The following is a 21,828-nucleotide window of genomic DNA, read 5'->3' on the forward strand; positions in this document are numbered from 1 at the left end:
GGAAGGCTGTAGTGCAGAAGGAGCTGGTCAATATTTAAACTAAGTGTATTTTGTTGGATGCTCAGTTGTCAAAATAAGAAAATACATTTTTCAGACTGAGAAGTGCTCATTTCTTAGTTAATGATGCTGTTCATTATTGAGTGGTCAAGCTGTTTTGCCCCAGAAGTATTTTAGCATAATACCTAGAAGTAGGAGAAAAAAAAAAAGTAGGAGAATCACTGATTTCATTAGGACTAACCAACAGCCCATAAATGTGAGAGAATCTGGAATTTGGAATTCCTGTTATAAGAAGGAATAGCCCTATTCCTAATAGGAATAGTCCCCTGTTCTTCAGCCACTGTATGATCTGACTTGCTGCTACCTACATGAATGTTGTGGTAGTTTGTGTAATGCAGTTTATGTCTGTCCATTTCCCCCAGTTATCTGAGCACCCACAGTGAGAAGAAATTGTTACATTCTAGATGTCAAAATGACATTGAATGATCATAACATATTTCTTAGCTCATTCATAAACTTGCATGGGCTCCATCCCGTAGTGGTGGACCTGTATCAGAAATAGGTTCATGACTCTTGATCAGAGAAAGTCCCAGCCTAGATGAAAACTCAGTTCCATCTGCTTGCTTCTGCTTTTTTTCCCCAGGTTTCCACTACTGGCAGTGGTGACAGAGGCTTGCATGTTTTGTTTACCATCTAAGTGCAGTTCTACTGGCTCATTTTGCACAATTCACTAAATAACGCTCATGTAAAAATATTTAAGTCTTTAAAGTATTTTGGGGTAGATCCTAAATTTCAAGCTCCTCAAAGGCTGCACATTTTTTCTTGCACATTTCTTCATGCACGTCCTTGGTCAGAACCTCTTCTTCCTTCTGACACCACTTGGGTCAGAACTACTCTCTGAAAAATTTTCTACCGACAAGGATGCTGCCTGTGGCTTCCAGGGAAGAGGAAGAAGGAGACCAAAGAGGAAGCAGTAATATGAACAAAATACTATATCGAGATGAAAGAAAGACAGTGAAAAAATGGACACAGAGGAAAGAAATGAAGTAAGACTAATGTATGGGAAAAGCAGATTAGCCCTGTGTGATCAGTTGTCTTGAAGATCAGCTACATACTTTTCACTAGATTGATAAAGATATTTTTTGTTTTCTGAAGGTTTTTAGAGTCAGTTCTTTCCTAAGCAATGGTTTGGTAGTTTGCAAGAATAGACAAAGTCTGGACTTCTTTTACTTATTTCCTGTGTGTTTAAAGACCAAATCAAAGTCACCACTTTGGGTGTCAGTAGCAGTCAGTGGGCAAAATTCTCCTCTCAGTTTCACTGATGGTGACTTACTTGGCGGGGAATTCTCTCTGCCCCTGCTTTGCTTCACTGTTTGCGTGTGCTGCTGTGTCTGTGTTTGTATGCTTTTTTGTGTGTTCAGAACAAATATTTTAGCAATAAGGAATGTGAAAAGTTCTGATGCGTAACATTGGTAATGGACAGAAACCATAAAAGACGATGTTCAGCATCAAAACTTTCAGGAAAGATCCCTGTAGTTTAGGTTTTCTCCTTCTGTCACCCTTCATTATTCCTCAGTGGCGAAACTGTGTTCCTCAGTTCCTCAGTTTCTTCTCAACAAGATCAGGTGAAGGCAGTTGTGTAAAAAAGTTATAGCCTGTATTTTCCATGTTGTGTTTATAAGTGATGTTTAATTGCTCATGATGAACTGAGCAATCATTTTTTAATTAAAATCAATGCAAGATTTCTGCACCCTTCGAACGTTCTCTGCTTTCTTTTAGCTAATGCCTACTTTGAATAAAAAACCCCCAAAGCAACACAAAATAAAACCCAGCCCTTTTGAGGTGTTCATGGCATTGAAAATGCTCATGTGTGTTAATAAGTGCCAGTGTGTTAATACAGAGATGGGCAGAAGCATTTTTCACAATAGGTATGTTTGCTGTTTAACAAGTGGTTGTTGAAGTACTTAAAAATTTCACTGCATATCTGACACAGGAGTAGTGACATCATAAAATTAAAATTTTTTTTGTTACGAATAGCACTTTATCCTACTTATACTCCAGCTGAGACACGTTCTGTCATTTCTCTGGAGGATGGCGTTTCGTCTGATACTTTAACATAATGTTGCTGATCTTCATGCATTCTGCAAACATATTGCACATCCAAAACATTATGTACACAGACTATCTGTACTGCAACAGACAGAGCTTTCCACATAAATTGACAGCTGCAAGCAGTAGATTTTCATTGCCATTGCTTTATTAAATGCAAAGTACATAAAAGGATGAAATCTAGAGGTTTCAAATACAAGACAGGAAATACACACTTACTATGCCCCACAATCAAAGGCAGTTGCTGAAATTTAATTTTCTGAAGCTTAGCTGTCCCCTACACCTGCGAAATCAGGAGCTTTGCTGTGGAGAAACTACCAGGTTTTTCAGGTGTCTGGAGTTGTACCTAGCATTGCACTAGCTTTCAGGGTTACTTGCAGATACAGAAGAGTGCAGTATATACTTAGCGTGCAGTGAGGGCAGAAACAGCTGGATTCGATTCTTGGTCAGAAATACTCATCCATGTAGAGCTCAGTCCCATAGTGCAATGCAAGAATGTTGGAAGCCTGAGCCACAAATACCTGTCGAATGACTCCATGGCTGACAGTATAAGCTACAAATGCTGTTGTAGCAGAGCACTGTGTTCTGGCCCTGTTAAGATCACATCTTGCTCTTAAAACACGTGTATGTATTTTTGTCTACAAGGATATCAAGCTGCTAAAATCCAGTGTGGGAATACCTCTTTTACTAGTATAATGAAGCTATTTTTAAAAGCATATTTCAAAACTAGATATTGTTACCCAAGTATAAAGTAAGAAATCATTTGGTCATAGCTGATCTATTAGGCTCCCCCTATGGTTTTCCTTATCCAGTGAAGGTATTGCTTTGTGAGTCGAGTGTAGATACCAGGGCCATCAACAGTACCACACTTGTTTTTCTTCCCAAAAGCAGTGATGCCTCTCATCATATTTTTGCATATTAAAGGTCCGCCAGAATCCCCCTGGGAAACAGGAAAGAAAATTGTCATTCAAATTTACAAAAGCTAAAAAATGTTTAATTTAAATAGAATTTGCACCAGTTGCATGGAGAAAATAAAAATATAGGTGGTGCTATTGGGAATTTCTTTTTTTTCCTCCTTAGAAGGTAAGATTTTCGTTAGCAAAAAAAGAAAAAAGACTTCAATCTGATCTTTCAAGTGCGAGTAACGTGAAATTAATCTAGCTCTGTGCTAAGGAATAGTTAATCTTTTTTAATATGAAAAAAAAGCTGGAAACTTTCCTCTGGAAAAGCAGAAAATCTCTAGAAATTGGTACATTTTTTGTAACTTTGTTAATTCAATATTTAAATATTTTAAAATGTGGTAGTTGTTACGCAGTTGTGCATTTGACTTGGGGCCTGGTCAAAATGCTTTTTATCAGCAGAACATCTTTCAAAGCCCTTCTGATATCAGAGAAGTTGTTCCCTTGAGGTTGGGTGCTTGAGAATGGGCTCGTAATCTACTTTGTGGAGATTTTTCTATTAAAATGGTTTTACTGAAGAAGAGACTAGCTATCTGCCATGCCTGGATAAAACCACAGTATCCTAAGTCTGTAAAGGAAAATTTACCAATCAGAAGTTTTCATTTTAAGGCTTAGAAGAACAAGCCTTGGTAAATTCATTCATTTTTAATAAAATTCTTCATTGAACTGAAGAGAGGCAGAAATTATAAATGTGTAAAATGTAGTACTTTCTATTTTATTTTTAATATAATCTATCTAGATATAGACAGTAAATATACTTACATTACATGAGTCCTTTCCTCCGTTCTTAGCCCCTGCGCATATCATGTTGTCTGTTATAACAGGTTTGTTTTTATAATGTTTGTTGTCATTGCAGATTTGCCTACTGATGACAGTGACATTGACCTCCCTCAGGGTATCAGAAAACGTTTTCAGTTGATTGTGAGTTTGTCCCCATCCTGCTACTGAGCAAATTGTTCCTGGTTTGAGATCATCATCTGAGGTAGGCAGGGCAATGACATTCACAGCTTTATTAATTTTTGCTCTTCTCTGAAGCTGTAGAAGATAGGGAAAGTAGTTATTATGGGACAGAGTCTAACAGAAGCCCTGCACGTTAACCATTGGATCATTTTCATTATGGTAATGGAGGATTACTGCAATCTCTTTTTGAGATTCCTCATTTCTTTGTGAGAGGATTTATGTAACCAATGTAAGAATGAGGAAAATGAGTATTCTTTGTCTCATGAAAACCCATTTAGCTTCTGCTGAAATATTAGCTCTAAAAATACCTTATTTTACTTCTCTGGCTGTCACGCCATTGGGAGGACAAAATGGCAGTAATCACTGAAGCTGGCAAAATTGAGCATCAGAGAAGTCAGGATTTTTTAATTAGAACTGTTTTTCAGACAGAACATTAGGACTTTTAACCACATTATTTCACACTATGTGTGAAATACACTTCTTTCTGTGGACAATCTTTCACTGAAAAGCCAGAAATTGAAATATCTTGGTCAAGGTCCAGAATTTTTCTACTTCTGGCATTGGCGTGCATTACAGGAATTGTTGATTGCCTTAGTTCCCAGTGTATCCCCAGTTGTCCAGTCTGCTAGATTAGCAGACATGACTATATCACCCCAGAAAAAAAGGTCACCAGAAACTCCCTTGGCACGTCTTCCTCACAAGAAGGAAGAAACTGGTACAACATAGAAGATGCGCATTCCATAAGTGATGCGTAAGTCTATACCTGCAGCAGCATAATGTCGTTTTCCCTAGAATAGGGACAGTAGTACTGGTAGGAAATTCGTTTTGCAATCTGAAAAACCTGTTTTTCTCTTTCTCTTGCTTTCTGTGAATGAGCTCCAAGAATAACTTTGGCTCCTTCCCTGAGAAGAGAGACAACATGGTTAGTAGGATTCACTCTGTAATTGTTTGCTGTTAATTGGGGTGCTATAATGCCCAGCTGCTACAGAATCTGTTTTCTCGTGCCTGAAAAGCAACAGTAATTTAGAAAAATATAAGACTACCCTGATTTTACAAGTAGTTTAAAAAAATTCACTCAGGGAATCAAGATTGATGCTATCCTATTTTCAGCTTCCCAGGAACACAGACAGGGTTCAGATACTTCATTCTGAACCTACCCCTATTGTTTTCCTTTGGGAACTGAATGAGGGGTGGATAGAGCAGCTTTGCTGTTGGTAGTGGTCTCACCATCCGTGCCCCCTGCAATTTGTGCTGAAAATTTAGGAGAATAGCTCACAGCACTGTTAGTTCAGAGATCAACATGACTGGATTGAATTGTATCGTTGCTTTGCCTTAACACCATTTCAACACCATTTTCTGAGTCCATGTGAGATGTAGCTCATTCCCTTTCTCTAACTTGTTTTGCAACTTAGATACGGAAGTGATGACAATTGTGCCTGCCGGGGCTCTCTGGTATAGAAACCAGGGGTCTGTCACTCTTTGGTCAAGCAAGACTTTTATATCAGACCACAGGTATAGCTGTTTGTGGGAGAACAGTGTTCGTTACAGCTGAATGGGAGAATATTCTTTGAGCAGATATGTAGGTTGGCCCTCATTTGCAACTTACTGCAGCGAACACAAACCTGAGGAAGAGATTGCTCCTTTCCTTCAGCTATTAAGATCTGTTGGACTGTTGACTGAGCAACATTAGGTTAATTATTTATTGTATTTTCTCTTCAATGTGATCTGATTTGGAACAGTCTTTACCTTATGTTAATATGACAGCTTTTGGGCCCTGTGCTCTCTGTGTAGTAGGTCCCGTATACCTCCTTGTTTGGACGGGGACGGGAGAGATGGATACATTTCTCTGCTGTCTGCGGAGTCCAGTGATTCACTGGTCCTGGGCAGGCCATTGACAGAGCTTGTTGGAGGTCCGGCTCAGCAGCAGCTCCAGTCCTCCTCACAAAGGCAAGGGGTAGCATGTGTCATTTAAACCTCATGTCTTGCCTCACTGAGGGACTCTGTGGGGCCAAACATCCATTTGCATTTTGAGTCAGACAGGAAGAAGAAAGGTTGGCTGGCATATCCATCTCTCAGTGTCTCCTCTCATCTGTCTGGAGGATTTTTGCTCCTGTATAACAGCCTGCTGTCTCTTTCTGTGGTGAACTGCATATCTTTTACAGAATAAAATGACAAGGATTTATTCCTGTTTTCTGAGCAGCTATTTAAACTGGCCAGTCTTCTGGCCTAGTTGCCTGAGAAAGAGCCCTTCCCCCAAATTCACTACTTCATTGTTGCTATTCTGTGCTTGCATGCAGCTAGAAGCTTGTAAAATATCTCTTCAGAAACAGTGAAGATCAGTATTCCTTGTTATTATTTTTTACTCAGTGAAGCATATTTGTCAATATAAATTATAAAACACAGTCATCAGAACGTGGTCGTGGTCATGCTAAGTGCACAAAATCACCAGTGAAATTAACTTTCCTTCTTGAACAGAGGCACTAAATACTCACTGAAGACAATCTCTGAATCAGAACTTACACGTTACAGTGGGCAGCTGTTAACACCCAGTTTGCCTTGATCAAAGCTCCTCCGCAAATAAGGTTTCCTTGTTTTCCTTGGATTAGGGCCATAAATGGTCTCGAGTGTGGTGCTACTTCTGCTCCTCCAATGATATCCACACAGAAACCTAAAAATAAAAATAAGCCACAATACACACAGCTGGGCTAACAAATACTGTAAGAGACTCAAACTCTCTTAGAAAAAACAGCTTATTTAATTACATATATACAGACACACAAGTGTTTACATATGTACCAATACTGGTCTTCAGGGCAGACACTTGAAATTGCTCGGCAGTACTACTTCTGTGTTTTGATGGGACAAAAAGTAGGTCAGTGGGGTGAACTTTGACAAGAAAAACACCAAATTATTGTTGCTTTTGAACAGATTTTTTCCTGAAGTTTGCTGCTATGGTTGATTTCTTAGCTTTTATTGTGAGTAACAAACCCATATTTGCTACATGATAAATGTTGTACAATATGTGACTTATGCGGACACCTGGAAACTGGGCTACATAGTGTAAGTCACATTACATGAACCTGTTTTTCAGAAAAACAGAAAATCAAAAGATTAATGTATATGTATGCCTCAGATAAATATTATGTTAACTCCTCTGAACACCTCCAAATAGCCTGTCCTCTGTGCAACTTTAATTAATCCAACTCATTCAGAAATTATTTTGTTTGTACAAAGGACCAAATGCATGCAGACAGTGGAAAGGAGCTAATAATAAGAACTCAAATAATAATTGTGTCTACTTCCTTTACATTGATACATGTTGGCTTAACTGGAACTCTGTACATCAGCATTTACCTTCAAAAGGATCAAACTGGGCACTTACCTCTACAAATTACCAGGAGAATGACAACAGCAGAGGTGGACAAAGTGAGGAAGGCTCCCATGATTTCTGTCTGGTGTTCCCCTTTAGTCGCTGTTCAATATATATATCTAAATGGAAAGGATGTGGGTTTTGTTTTTCCTCTTAAGGACATTCGACATTTGTAACTGTGACAAAGGCAAAAAATCTCCCCAACAATGTAGCTTACCGCAGAGGTGTTAGTGAGAAATTGCATGATCTGTTGTGGTGTGAAGACGGGATCTGCCCCCCTTCATGTTCTCTCTGTAGCATTTGCAGAGAGCTAATATACGAGTACTGGAGGTGAAAATCTTAATAGAGCCTTGTAAAGGCACAGCTCCCTACTTCCAAATATATACCCAAATAATAGAAATAACCTCCATCAATATTAAATAATTTGGAATATCAAATATTCTATCAAATATTAACTAACTAAGTACATTCAGTGAAGTGTCACTACCACACAGCCTGGAAGGTTTCTTGAACACTTGAGCCCCACTACAGTGAGCCTGCAGGAAAATTCTGCGTTCTGTCTGTGTTGCATCTTTGAGGCCAGTTGGCCCAGCCTGATGTGAGTTTTACCTGTAGAAGTCCTGGGACAGACAGCTGGCTCAAATTTGCCATTGCCCTCCTTTCTGGGACAGAGGGTAATTGTTGGTGATTTCTCTGAGCAAGGCAGATGTGGAGCTATTTTAGAGATAGCAGAGCTCTTTGTCACTGCAGTGGTTAGTCAGAGTGACGTGGTGACAACTTTATGCACTGCAAAACCGCACCAGGCTTTTAATTTTCTCTCACTTTTCTCCTCACAACTTGCACATCCCTAACTATCAGCAGTTTGTATCACTGGCATTATTTTTTTTTTCAGTGTTCTCCTGAACACAGTATCACCAGGTATCATAGGTACTGTTCTTCATTTATTGCTTATAAATAGTTGCCAACATCTGATTTCATACTGTATTGAAGCTGTATCAATACCATATTGAAGCTGTTTCCTCTCTGGACTGTGCGCAGACATGATCAGGATGAGCACTTCTGAGCAAAAATCCTGTGCACTGAGACCTTCTTAAATGCATAGTACTACAATGATTCATACTTTGATATTCCTATATGCGGTACTGTGTGTAGTGAGAAGAGGTTTGGTACGTGTTATCCTCTGTTTACCTGATGTAATTTCAAGAAAAGCCTATTTGGGAGACACAGAATAAAACATTAGCGAATAATCCTAGAGTTTTCCAGGCAACGGAGATAAATCTATGCCTACATATGCCTATCTAAAAACAAATCTTCTATAGCCTGTTTATGTTTTTTCAATATATAAATGCACTTCTATTTGCTTCTAAACTGACTTACCTCTAAAGGTATTTTTCTGTAACTCCACAGGTATTAGCATGCCCGTGCCTTTTAAAAAATCCCCTCTAATCCTGAGAGATACCATTTACATTGATAATTAGAGTTAGGAACATGCAGTCTAAAATACTGTTTGATAACAACTGATCACTTTCTGTGCAAGCTCTTTCTGAGCATCGTCTCTGACTATCACATAGTCCTAAGATTGATTGCACAGGTTTTAAAGATCAGATTGATATGCACATAATCAGCCTTTAATTTTGTACCCAAATGCTTTTGTCAGAGTGTCCTCTTCAGCTTTTAACTTCTGTAAGGAGACTGAAAAATTGACATCAAATTTTAGGGTGAACAAAAAGTTGGCCGGGCTCCTTTGGCTATGGCAATAAGTTAATTATGGTCAAGTTTAGATTTTATTTGCCTTTGGCATGTAAAGGGAAACCTCAAAGCAAAACTTCGCTCTCTATTTGAGTGCACTGTCAAATTCTTTTATTAGATCCTCTGCTGCATAAGCAATTGGTCTTCACGAGGACTTACATATGTAAGCAAGATGCTCCTTCTTTTCCTCTGCAGTGCCCACAAGGCATAGCCAGTTTCTCAGCAGAAACCACTGCCTGAGTAAAAGAACATCGAGTCTACCCAGCTTCTATTTCTAGCCTTTGCTTTTCAGGAAATTTCCCATGGGCATTAAGCCCATGGGTCGGTGGATCACTTTCAGCTCTGTTCTGTACTGTATCACGTTCTCTGGTCCCTTATCTCATACTCAGTCGTTTTGATCATTTTGCTTTCTCAGTGACTATGCTCCTTTTTGCTTCATGCTGCTTTCTGTGGTGCTAAAAGTGAACATCAGGTGTGATTTTAGGAGACCAATCCAGGAGACCAATTTAAACCGCAGCTCTAAACCTTCCAGAGCTGTTAGGTGCCCAAGTTCAGGCAGGGTCCTAGCTCAGCCCCAGGGCTGGGGAAGAGACAGCAGGAGAGCGGAGCAGGGCAGGCAGCTGCCGGGAGCACAGTGAGGCAGAGGTGGAGTGCCTTGCCTGTCTCCTCCCTGGGCCACCCCATCCCCAACCCCATTCTGGTGTGTTTGCCTGGACACATCCCTCAGTGGTTAGGGGATGCACTCCTGGGGCCTCACTGGGGAAGGGACAGGATGTATCCTGGGAATGCCTACTTTACTTTCTTATTGGATACCAGTGTCTCATGATGTTTACCTGTTGTCTTTTCTGCCTCAGCTATTTGCTCAGCTTCCCTGTTTTCACCTATTTACTGTGTGATATCTATGAAAAATGTAGTAGCACAGAAATACAAGTAGATACAGTTAACTCAGAGAGTCCTCAAAGCTTTTTAGCAAATCAATGTTACTTCTATGAAGTTGAATGTACTTGGCAGAAAGAAAACGGCATTAGATGTTATGCTCTGGAAACACAAGCCTTCTCTTTTCTGGTCAGAACGTGGGCCCGTTGCCCATTTTGTCCCTTATTCTGCTTTCTAAGCTAGCCACTTAGCGGGAGGGCAAAGCCATAAAGGACTCAAACATAATCATGCCTTTAGGAGCCTTTTTTGCAGAGATAACCTCCAGAGGGTGAATAATCCCAGGATTAACTGGAGGATGGGGAGTGGTTTTGGGGTAACTTGATCTGTCTCTTTTATGAGCTAATGAATTCTAAGTGTCATATGTTTTCTTTTAAAAGAGCCTTGAAAGAATCTTCTGAAATATGAAATGTGTTACATTATGTTGCATCACATACGTTTTCAAACTGGGTTATAACTGGTACGATTCTGTGCCATAGAAATAAGCATTGCAATGCTATAATCTCATTCAACAATCTGGAGAGCTGCTCTTCGCTAACGATGAATAAAAATGAGATCTAGCTGTATTGGGCAAGTTACATTTCTGATTCTAAAAGCACTTAAGATCATATCAGGTTTTTTAAGTTCTTCACACAAGGGCATGCCTTTTTTTTGTAGTGGTTTACCAGCAAGGCGTGCAAAACATAAGTGCAGACACAGAGGTTTGCAAAACAGAAATGTCTCTCTCACCACTGCGTCTTTTTGTCTTTTTCTTGTGAACACTGATTAGATATTTTGTTTGCATTTGACACTTGCATGCTCTAGGATTTTCTGCATCTGAATCCTGCACCCTCAAAAATGATTGCTGAGAAAATACCACTCTATGTGTGTAGCTCGTCTTTTGTGTCAGATGTTCCTAAACTTACCAGACAACAGATGCCTGCCAATTCTCAGTGGCTCTCATAAACTTCATTTATGAATCTTTTTTAGCCTTTCAATGGAAAATGTTACCTGGGCAGTATAATTCTGCGGAGAATTTGCTGGCTACTGCTGCATCTTGGTCCACAATTTGGAAATTACTTTTTTACTCTACATGCCCTGAGTTTTCCCTCTCACTGGTGTTCTGTGAAGCCTTTTCAGGCCCTTTTATTCATTCTTCCATTTGTTCCCCTGCTTAAAGATGTCCAGTTTCATTCTTCTAATGTGTTTCCTTTTTTTTTTCTTTAAAGTTGAAACAGCATTGAATTCTCTGGCACAAATAGGTTTTATTATACATTCATCCCATGTAATGCTCAGGAATTTTCTTATGCATTTGTTTTCTAATATAATACCTGTTGTGAGAAGCTGCTGAAGTTCCTGTAAGACTTGGACCAATTAATATTGACACATGTTGAGGATTCAAGAAACAATCAGGTTTTAAAGAACCTGAAGAAAGATCCTAAAAGAACCAAGCTGCAGTTAAAATAATGCAATATTAATGATGATGTAAAGGGAAACTTCAAGAGAGGGAGCTATTCATAAAACATTTCAACCACCATTTCCTGTAGGGGACATTTAAATAGAAAAGACTATATCGAAATTTACAATGCTCTTGTCAGTAAACAGCAGCAGCTATGACAAGCCACCTGCCAGCTCTCTTGCTCTCTCTAATTACTGTTATCCTACCCCCGAGATGTAGGTACTCCTCTAAGGATAAAAATATCCAAATCCCACTTCCCCTGGGTAACACATAACATAATTGCACTTCTGTTGTATTTCAGATGGCTGCATGGACATTATTGGAGGACGTATTGTGCATCCTCATTCCTGGCCTTATATGGCTGCTATCCAGAGAAAGAATTTAACTGTGTGTGGAGGAGCTCTTGTGGAAAAGCAATGGGTTTTGACAGCAGCGCATTGCGAGTAAGTATCTTACACTGGGGCAATTTTAACTCTTCATTGAGGTGGGGCATAGTTTGCAAGCCAGTGAGTAAAGAAAGGCGGGTGTTGATTTTTTAAGAATTGTTAAAAGCTGTAGTTCTTTCACTAAACTAATCTAAGAACTTGTCGTTCTGTTTTAAGTTGTTTTGTAAACTACTGATCTGCATTGTGTACAGCTAGCTTCATTAGCCAGACATTGCCAATGTTACAGGATACAGACTGCGCTGATAAAAGACCAAATTAATTATTTATGCATCTGTAACAGCATTGTCTTAGAGAAGGGGATATATTCCAAAGTGCTTTAAACAAATCTTACCTGTGTGCCTGGGACTAAGCACTAAAACACCCTGGGAGATGAAGTTGAATTAGATGGAAACACTATTCATCCCGTTTTAAGTGACCTGGGCTTACAAAAACTGAATGTCAGTTAAGACTGTGACAAGGAGCCTTTTCCTCTTGACAAGTCAAATGTGAGCACAAGCACCCCTTCCCCAGGGGGATACCCCAAGGCTGGCACAGCTGTTGAACAGCTGGCTCAGGGTGAGGAGGACATCTACTGTTCATGTTAGGAAGTAAAATGCCCTGGTTTTGCTAAAATGTTCTCTAAATTGTATTTTAGTTCTCTGTTTTTTTTTTCTGTATTTTGAGTAACTAAAACCAAACCAATTACAATAAACCTCTGCAAACACGACCTCCTCAAACTCAGTGGGGGCAGCTCAGCCAGTCTTCTTCTGTCAGTTAGCCTGAAATAAAGGGTACAGCACCTTCTTTCTAAGTGAATTTGGCTTTCACACTTCTTCATCTGAATCAGGTTTGGTTGCGTTTTTTGTAAGGGTAGAAATATTCACACCTAGCACGTGCTGTTTTGGACTTTTACAAAACAAAAGCCAAGCCTTGCTCCTTGGAATTAAGGGATTTTTTGATGGGAGCTGGAGTCTCACTCTTCAGTCAATGGGTCAGACATATCCAGTCAGTTATAGTTATAAAAATTTAGAGTTGGGATATTCAGTGGAAAGGGCACTGATTGTCTCTGGTCCTCCGGAGAGTGTGCTGTGGTCACTGGTTTGGTTTTCTAAGAAACACATCGGTTTGGGCTGCCTTTGACTCTTTGTCACTTGGGCAAACTGAAACAACATCTTTCTGGTCTCCTTGTCCTGAGCTGTATGATGATGCCCATGCAAAACCCACTCATCCCTATGCTATGTCTAGCATTCTTAGCAGGTGCAATTGCAGTGCGTGTAAGCCTTCCTAACTAATGAATATTTTGTGATAATCACTTCTGAAATAATTTTTGTCTTAAACAAAATAGCATGAATCGAGAAACAAGAATTTCTGTGTGGCCTGCAAACAACCTGTCAGAGACTAGGATGAGGTGGCAGTGGGTTTTTTTGTTCCCTCCCTGTCCCCCACCCCAATCTTCTCTGTATGCACAGTGGCCAATTCCCTGAGCTTTCTACAAGTCCAGCAGTTGCACCTCTATTGGGGATGTTACATGAAAGAGTTCCTGGGATGGAGTTTTGTGAGTCTTGTATCATTCTCACTGTGTAAGTGTGCTTTGTAGATAAAAAGAGAATTTTCTAGGATCCAGCACCGACTTTGCAGCTATTTTCACAAGCAAGCATTCATGTACAAATAAAAGAATTGTATCTTTCAGTGAGACATGCAGCTGGACTGAAGAAAATATTATTTTTTGTGTTTGGATTGATAAAGTCTTCATTATGGCCTGAATAAGTTGTCCTGTGTGTAGTGGGATTATGTTCTGAAGATGAAGCACAGGAAAACAGCAGTATGCTTTCTGGCAATGTCCTCTTAGTGGGCTGCATTAAGTTTAGCAGGGCAAAATGAAGAAAGGCAAACTATAATAAATAAATTTCTGATGATACTTTGAGAGCTTGGGGGAGAGGGAGATTTATGAGTTGCTTAACTCTTACTGTTTATTAGCAGGAACTGGATATATAACTCTCTTTGGATTTTAGTAGTCTCCTTTTTTAATATTCGCTATAGGGGTGTCTTGAGTTAGGCAACACACATGCTTCTTCCTTAATGGGCTGAGTCCTCTGAATCCTGTATTTAGTGAAGTTAAGGACAAAACTCTTATTAGTATTAAAGATGTCCACTTTAGCAGAGCACTTACCTGTATGCATAATGCTCAGAATGAGTATTAAGTATCAATGTGTGTACTGACATCCCATTAATGTCAAGAAGACAACCTACATGCTATTAGTCAGGCACATTTCAGTCATTTGCAGGATTAGGTCTTAAGTCTGAAGGAGACCATTAAAAGATTAATGAAAAGCATCAGTACCAGCAGTCCTTGTGCAACGAACTCTCCTTAAAAAGCAGTGGGCTTTTTCATGAAAATAATTCCAAACTCTGGAAATCCCTGAAGGACAGCTATCACCATTATTTCATCAAAATATATTTACAGTAAAGAAATATTACTTTGTACAGGAAAATACAAGCTCATGTCAAAACACCAAAATGAACAATATCTTTCCCTATGTTTTAATAATGTTATTGTAAAACTAAATTGTGAGTGTTATGTTACATGTCTTTTGACTATCTTTAGAGATGTTGCTTAGTTCCAGCAGTGACCTTCTCTGCCTGTACTTCCTTTAAATTACAGATTAAACAAATCAGAAGTTAGAGTTGTTCTTGGAGCCCATCAAGCATCCAAAGCTGAAAAAGAACAACAGATATTTAAGGTTATGCACTACTTTCCGCATCCTCAGTTTGACAGATCTTCCAAGGAAAATGATATAATGCTCCTCAAGGTATTGTGTTAATTACTGTTGTATTATTATAAAAGGAGTTTTGCTGATGATCATTTTGGCTATTCTTTGATATTGAAGAGTGCACTGTTTAGATAGCTTAACAATATCAAAAGACACCCTGCTTTTGGTTGTACTAATCTAGATAAGGTTACAGGATCACTGGCACTGTGAGCAAGGATGACACGTCAAGCCCATTCTGTGCTTTAAAACTCCCTTTAACCCACTCGCTGCAGCAACCTCTCCAAAACCCACAAACACATTCTTTAGTAATTTTTCAAAGGCAGTGCTGAAGTGATGTGTGCAATGGAGTCTGGGTCACAGCTGTATCCCAACGTGATACCTTGTGCTGGACTGAGCAAAAATGGGGATGAAACATAACTGCTAATTATTTGGGGTAACCACGTAAAGTAAAAGTATGGATAATACCGGAGATAGATAGATGATTTCAGCTCCAGGAGCTCAGAGCGGTCACATAGTGAAGAAGGCTCAGGATACCACAGAATGAAGCATGGAAAGATGTCCTCACCAACTTTATCATCCTGGTTGACAAAGTGGGGCAGGGCTGTAAGAATTTCCTGCATACCAGTTCCTGCTCAGCCTGGCTCATGCCTCCCATGTCCCTGCACTGAGAACTCTGTTAATCCAGCACTGAGACTGACATGGAGGCAGCCATCGGTGTTTTGAATAGGGAGAGGGCAGTCTGTATGTAGGAAACCTGTAGATGGTCAAATCGTTCCGGAGGACTTCCTTCCTGGTACCAGCAGTTTCAGTGCTGATCCAAAGTCCCTGAGAAAGATAAGACTTGTACTTCACCTTGGCTATACCTTTAGAAACCTTATGACTTCAGTATGATGCTTAAGAAATCTTGGATGGATGGATTTTTATTCAGTCTGTGCTTTAATGTTACACCTGTGATAATGAAGAAAGCATACTAGGGCTTACCTTCTGTCTCTACATTTCTGCTGTAATGGGGTACTAAGTGACCTGGGATGAACTTTTCATCTTTGGAAATTCCCACCAGCACTGGCGATAATAAACTGTAAGGATTTTTTGGATAAACTTGTGATTTGTTGGAGTGCCTTTTTTAAAAGGTAAAAAGGCAGAATTGTTTAACTGACAACCATTCAGCAACATTTATAACCACCTGTGAAACGCATCATGGTGCGGTGATCATGTGTAAAACAGAAAATGTCTGTGTAGTAGCTGTGAGCCCTTACCAAGCACACTGAAGATATAAGTTAGTGTTTTGCTATGTTTTCATTTGTAGGCTTAAATTGGCCTCTTCTGAAGGAAGAGTCTTTCAGGTAAAGGCCAACAAAACACTGAGAGTGTGGATCATTTAAGCCCTTTTGGACTCTCAGAGCAAAAACTTTGCAGTCTGAAGAGTATGAGACCTCATTTTTCCCCAATTATGTCACTGCTGTCATGTCTAATTGGTTATTGCTTTTGTTTTCATCTTTGTTCCTGGGTACATTTGCCGTGCTTTGAGACCTTTCTTTGTGTCAGTTGAACACCAGAGTTGATTTCAACACAGAATTTCAGTGGCAGGTTACGTTCTTGAATAGGACAGAGATCCTACAGCCTAACTCCTGTGCAGGTTTTTAATTTACTGCTGTAATCAATGGGAAGTTGGGCTTGAACTCACTACTGCTGCCATAGATAGGGAATTGCTATACAAGCACCAGAGAAATTCCTTTGGATTTGCAGAAGGGCAATTAAGCTCAGGATCAGTTCCTAAATATTGAAAAGGGATTTATAAGGAATGTACTGGTAGAATGAGACTAAATGTGAATTGAAACTAGGTTATACTTTCCTTCCTTTCTGCATGAGAAAACATTTTTTTTTCTTCTTTTTTTTCCAGCTGAGTGGTATTGCAAAGCAGAATAAATATGTGGAACCTTTGTCTCTGCCTGACTATTATGAAGATATCAAACCTGGCACAACGTGCAAAGTGGCCGGCTGGGGACTCACATCTTCAGGAAAGCCATCAAAATATCTTCGTGAAACAACTCTTAAAATTGTTGGTAGAAAAAGCTGTGAAAGCAAATATAGAAAGTACACAAAAATAACCAGCAACATGTTGTGTGCTGTAGGGAAAAAAATATTTTCAAAGGCAGATGCTTGCAAGGTAAGAAGCAAAGTTACAAAGAGGAGGGGATGTGCTTTTAACAATAGTGCCCTTTTTGCAGGGAACAACGCAGTGCTAGACATTTAATGAGGCTGATCAGATTCACAGTGATTTTAACCACGGGTGTGAAAAAGAAGTGTTAAAACTTTGAGTAGTTTAGGTCAGTGTACACAACGAGATCAAAAGTATGAGAATTTGGGTCTGGGATTATATCAGTTAACTTCAGGTGCACTTCTTTAGCTAAGGTGCTCTCCTTAGGCACAACCTGTAGTTGTCAGAGAAAAAAAAGAATTTTAAGGGTCTAAATCATTTGATCCTTTTCAGATGTTGTCATCTGAATAGTGCAGAATTAACTGTAAACTCAAAAGTACTGTTTGGATCTTGCTTTTGATGTCTTTCTTCTGTGACGAGTCCAGAAGGGCAAATTGCTAAAGAAGTGAGAAATAATTTATATCAACAATGAAAAAATACCTTTTGAAATAGAATTATGACAGCACTATGCTGATCTACAACATTTACATCAAAGGCTCCCGCAGGCTTGAAAAGCAACACCTCCTTTTACCTCACCCAACTCCCATGAAGTGACATAAACCAACTGGTTAATTTCCTAAATTGGAACGGGTTGGAAGCAACATTTTCAAACATGCTTATGCACTGCAGGTGGCACTGCATGCTCCTCTGGAGAGCAGTGAACACACATTGATAGTGTCTTCTATTTTGTGTTCCAGGGAGATTCAGGTGGGCCGTTAATCTGTGCTGATCAATACAGTGGGATCGTTTCTTTTGGAAAAAGATGTGGAAGCAGAAACATGCCTGGAGTTTATACACGCCTGACTGAAGAATATATTGACTGGATAAAAAAAATAATTTCCCTTCCCAGAGATCAATGAGACAGGCAAAACAGTTTTAATAAATACTGTGCTGTGCATTAGAAGTAGATGCTGCTGCTTTAGTGCGCCACCTTTAAAGAGCACATCCCAGCTGTACAGCTTTACTAACATTGCCACAGCTTTATAAGAACAGTTCAAAATATTCCCCTTTGTACAGATAACATGTTTATTCATCTTTAGTAGGAAACTGCCTCTTAGATAACACAATTTGTTTTGGACTTCGCCCTACTTCTTAGTGTGATGGGAAATTACGGCTCACCTTATTCATTGTGCCTGGGATAAGGCAACATTTTTGAACGTGTACTTACAGAAAAATTCAATTTCAGTGATAGTGAATGAGATGTCTGGTGAATGAGAAAAAACAGAACAAAAGCGTTAAGTGTTCAAATATTTTGCTGTGACATTATTCAAAACCAAATACTTCAATTCTCTGTTACTAAATATTTGTTAAATTAATTTTCAAAGAGTTAAAGTATGAAATAGATAAATATTTTTCCAATTGATCTTCAATTATGAGAGAGGAGAAAAAATAATCTTTTTTTTCTAGATTACTTTTCCTTTTTTTTTTGTGATCAAATCAACAAAATCATCTCTTCTCACAGCTTGGTTCATGATCTCACTCTTTCGGCGAATGGTCTGTTGAAAAAAGTATAAATACTGATTGCAATGGGAGTAATTACACTTCTCTAGCACAGTGCCTGTGTAACATCTGTCAAAACAAACAGGAATTTTGCTATGGATTTCAACAGAACTCTACTAACAGAAAGACCTGATGTGTTTCTGAAGAAGCCTGTGGTTAGCTTGGTGTATTCCCATTATCGTCCTAATATTCTCAAAGTCTTTTTTTGCCAGCAGTTTAGAAGTGGTCATCTGCTGGGCTTCTCTGCTTCTTTGGTTATTGGAGTAATGTGTACCAACTACTGTAAGCTTTGTTGCAGAGGCATGAATAAATAACTCTAACAGATCAACACACTGTCCTTGATTATTGCCCGGCAGCCGTGTCACTGCGCTGAGCGGAGCGAGCCCTGTCTGGTGAAGGCTGTGCAGGTGCTGGGGCAAACGCACACCACAGAGCTGGGCTGGCAGTGCTGCCATAAAGCCTGCCCATGTGGGCTAGGGGGGCCTTGATCCAGTTCTCAGTGGAGGTGATGGGAAGATCTTTAGAGGTGCCAGTCAGAATTGGGTCAGGCCTGGAACAGTCAGAAACTGGGAAAAAAGGGGAAGTGATATAAAAGTGGAAAGAATAATATACCGCTCTTAACACTTTTCAGCTGGGGGTCTCAGAGGAAGTTGCAAAAACAAATTAGTCCCTTTTACCTTTGTAAGGTAAATGACAGCAAGGACATTCTTCTGTCCATCCCACAGGAGAGTTTTCACATCCCACAGCTCAACTATAACTAATTGGTGTTTAACATCTCGGAGGCAAAGGTGTCATTTGCTCTGTCCATGTGAATGGTGGCTCTATCTCCGTCACTGATGGGGAATAGTGGGTGATAGAGTCTGGAAACCATAAGCCAGCAGGTTAGTTACAGTTCAGATATTGGACTTGGTGTGTGTGATCTCCTGTGATGACTCTACTTCAATTACAGCATCTTTTTCACTTCCATGGGCGATGTGGCAGGTGGAAGGGCACTACTTCCATGCCCCCAGGGCACCACCAGGCCTGCCTGCACCTGCCCACCCCCTGGGGCTCCCCCCCACACCAACCCCCAGCCCACAACCCACGTCAGTCCCCACGGTCATCAGCCCCTGCCCCAGCAACACCACAGCAGGGCCGGTCTCCAGCCGCCCTCAGCCTGGCCTTGCCCGCCATGGGTCCTGCTGAGCTGGGCCTACCCACAGGATGACGTCCTGGCCTGGCCTTGGCCTGTTCCTGCGGAGGCGCAGGAGCAGAGATCCAAGCAGAAACCTTCGCTCATTTTCTGTCCACCCTCAGGCCAGCTGAGTCTTTATTCCATTCACATGCAACAGGAGGGAAGTCTTTCCTAGCACCGAAATCCCCATGTCTTGAGAACTCTGGGTGAGGGGCAGTCTGGACCAGGGAGCACAGTAGGAATTTTGCAGTGGGGCTGCAAAATGCCCCACAGTTCAGCATTTTATTAGCCCCTGTGAAAGCACACAGTGCTCCGCAGCCAGGGGTAGGCAAAGCAGGAAAGGGTGAGTGTTGGCTAAACAAGGTGACCACTGGTATCACTGCTGATACCACTGCTGGGCTGGTACTCAGAATTGAGCTGAAAACAGGAAAGCCACAGACAGTAGCCCCAGGTGTGTTACAGCTTTACAGACATCCACAAAGCCTGACAAAAAGGAGCTAGAAACACATTCTTATTAGACTGAGAGGAGCTCATATGCAGCAGCTTGTGGCGGAGTTTACTATAGATTGCAGTTGTTTCCAGCACAGCATTTGCAATTCCACTTTCCTTCCATAAGAGAAATCTAGTCTTGTCTCTTTTAACCTCTGACACCTCAACACTAATCTCTAGGTGCCTGTGAGGTGTCCCCTTGCACATCACCTCCCAGTTTCCAAATACTGGCTCCTTGCACTAGACTAGCTCCCCAATACTATCAGGTTTATCTTTACTGGAAGCTCCTGGGTGGATTAGAGTCCTGACCCAGGAATCCTTCTGCCCTTAGCCAGGGCTGGGCTCCTGTCTACATTTGCACTTTGCAGCTTGGTCTCTGCTGAGTCGACTTCTCCGTCAGACATTTGCATCTATCTGTGTTTTTATGAAGTTTTCCAAGTAAGCAATATTTCTTAAGGATTATTTGCTGAGAAGTCTGACTTGCTCGTCACCTGTCATATAGTCATATTTGTGTATAGAGAGCAGCCCCAAGGTTGACCAAGCCACGCAAAAACATGACCTGTGGCACTGACATGGAATGTATGGCACTGACATAGAGCTTGCAGTACTGACATACGGCTGATGGCCCTCTATCAAGTAGAGGGGGCTGGCTACACATATTCACACATCACACAGGACTAAGCTTTAGTCCTTACGTTTGTTCTGCCCTTGTACTGGGCAGTCGTGCCTGATGTTTTGTACTTGTTTTGGCTGTACATCCAATGCACTCTATGTTCGATGTGGGAATTTTATTTTTAAATAAACTTCTAGTTCTCAGTACAGAGGGTGGCATTATCTATTGTCAACAACTGTTGTTTCCTGAAAGTGTAGTGATATGTTTGGAGCATGGATTGCGTCCACAGCTCCTAGTCAGAGTCTTTATCTTCTGACTACAGAACCGCCTGCCATCTAGCAAGCTGTAAAAGTAACCTTCCTTTTGGGCAACTCAGTCTGGCATCAGGAAGAAACATTTAGAAAACAGAATTAAAACAAAGCAAGCCATCAGATTTTCAAGATAATTTTCTTGGATACTTGCCAAAGAGAAATAAAGATAAACGCAGATAAAGATAAACTGTCAAAGTCTGAATAGTCAGTTCACCATAGTCAGACAAATTACAGCAAGCCATTTTCATATGCCTGTTACATCTTTTAATTATGATTTTCTAGTTTCCAAAATTTATCCCTGTCTCATTAACAATCTGGCAGATGGTTTGGACACCTCCATCCCAGTACGTTTATAACCCCACAATCATCTGATGAAGCTTTTTCTGGATTGCCTAACAATATTTAATAATCACTGTCTATCAGATTGCAAGTAGGTTAAACTTAACTGTAATTCAGTTCAAGGTGCTACAGGTTGCTTCAAAGCCATTGAAATCAGGTGTGAAATGTGCATTCAAAGTCAAGCACTAATTTAATATGAAGTCATCGAGTCTAAAAGCTGTACCAAGAGCCACATCCTTGCCATGACAAAGAGGAAACCACAGAAAGATGAGCAAAAGAGCCCATATTTAATGAAAAACAGAACAGAAACTTACAGATCTTAGCTAGTTCCAAATTTGATTCAATGTATGAGCAATGGAGTTTCACAGGGTTCATTCTACATACATTTGTTTGTAAAAAGCAAGAAACTTTGCCCTCTTAACACACTGTCACAAAACCTTTATTTCGATAAAATATCAAACCTCTCTGCAGACACAAAGAAAATTAAGGAATAA

At 40.2% G+C, this 21,828-nt stretch overlaps 2 protein-coding genes across 2 annotated transcripts; one reads left to right on the forward strand and one right to left on the reverse strand.

Moving 5' to 3' along the window:
• Positions 1-2,234: 2,234 nt before the first annotated feature.
• On the reverse strand, positions 2,235-7,483 carry GZMA (granzyme A). The gene is made up of 5 exons (XM_054186917.1): positions 7,408-7,483; positions 6,546-6,693; positions 4,789-4,927; positions 3,828-4,100; positions 2,235-3,046 (listed from the first exon to the last, which is right to left on the reverse strand). Exons 1-5 carry the CDS (start codon positions 7,466-7,468, stop codon positions 2,888-2,890), a joined length of 780 nt encoding a protein of 259 aa, XP_054042892.1. The 5' UTR covers positions 7,469-7,483; the 3' UTR covers positions 2,235-2,887.
• Positions 7,484-11,649: 4,166 nt separating this feature from the next.
• On the forward strand, positions 11,650-18,721 carry LOC128903038 (granzyme A-like). The gene is made up of 5 exons (XM_054186918.1): positions 11,650-11,730; positions 11,817-11,958; positions 14,603-14,750; positions 16,612-16,878; positions 17,607-18,721. Exons 1-5 carry the CDS (start codon positions 11,670-11,672, stop codon positions 17,766-17,768), a joined length of 780 nt encoding a protein of 259 aa, XP_054042893.1. The 5' UTR covers positions 11,650-11,669; the 3' UTR covers positions 17,769-18,721.
• The last annotated feature ends 3,107 nt before the right edge of the window (positions 18,722-21,828 follow it).

Source organism: Rissa tridactyla, chromosome Z, assembly GCF_028500815.1.
Source record: "Rissa tridactyla isolate bRisTri1 chromosome Z, bRisTri1.patW.cur.20221130, whole genome shotgun sequence".
In the NCBI taxonomy this organism is placed as follows: domain Eukaryota; kingdom Metazoa; phylum Chordata; class Aves; order Charadriiformes; family Laridae; genus Rissa; species Rissa tridactyla.

What these genes read in the sequence shown, in the direction of transcription:
- GZMA (XM_054186917.1), bottom strand. Translation starts at nt 7,468, where the DNA reads ATGGGAGCCTTCCTCACTTTGTCCACCTCTGCTGTTGTCATTCTCCTG. An exon ending in TCTCCTGGTAATTTGTAGAG is followed by an intron (nt 6,694 to 7,407) that starts GTAAGTGCCCAG and finishes TTTTATTTTTAG; the next exon opens with GTTTCTGTGTGGATATCATT. An exon ending in ACGACATTATGCTGCTGCAG is followed by an intron (nt 4,101 to 4,788) that starts GTATAGACTTAC and finishes TATCTTCTACAG; the next exon opens with CTTCAGAGAAGAGCAAAAAT.
- LOC128903038 (XM_054186918.1), top strand. Translation starts at nt 11,670, where the DNA reads ATGACAAGCCACCTGCCAGCTCTCTTGCTCTCTCTAATTACTGTTATC. An exon ending in ATGATATAATGCTCCTCAAG is followed by an intron (nt 14,751 to 16,611) that starts GTATTGTGTTAA and finishes TTTTTTTTCCAG; the next exon opens with CTGAGTGGTATTGCAAAGCA. An exon ending in CAAAGGCAGATGCTTGCAAG is followed by an intron (nt 16,879 to 17,606) that starts GTAAGAAGCAAA and finishes TTTGTGTTCCAG; the next exon opens with GGAGATTCAGGTGGGCCGTT.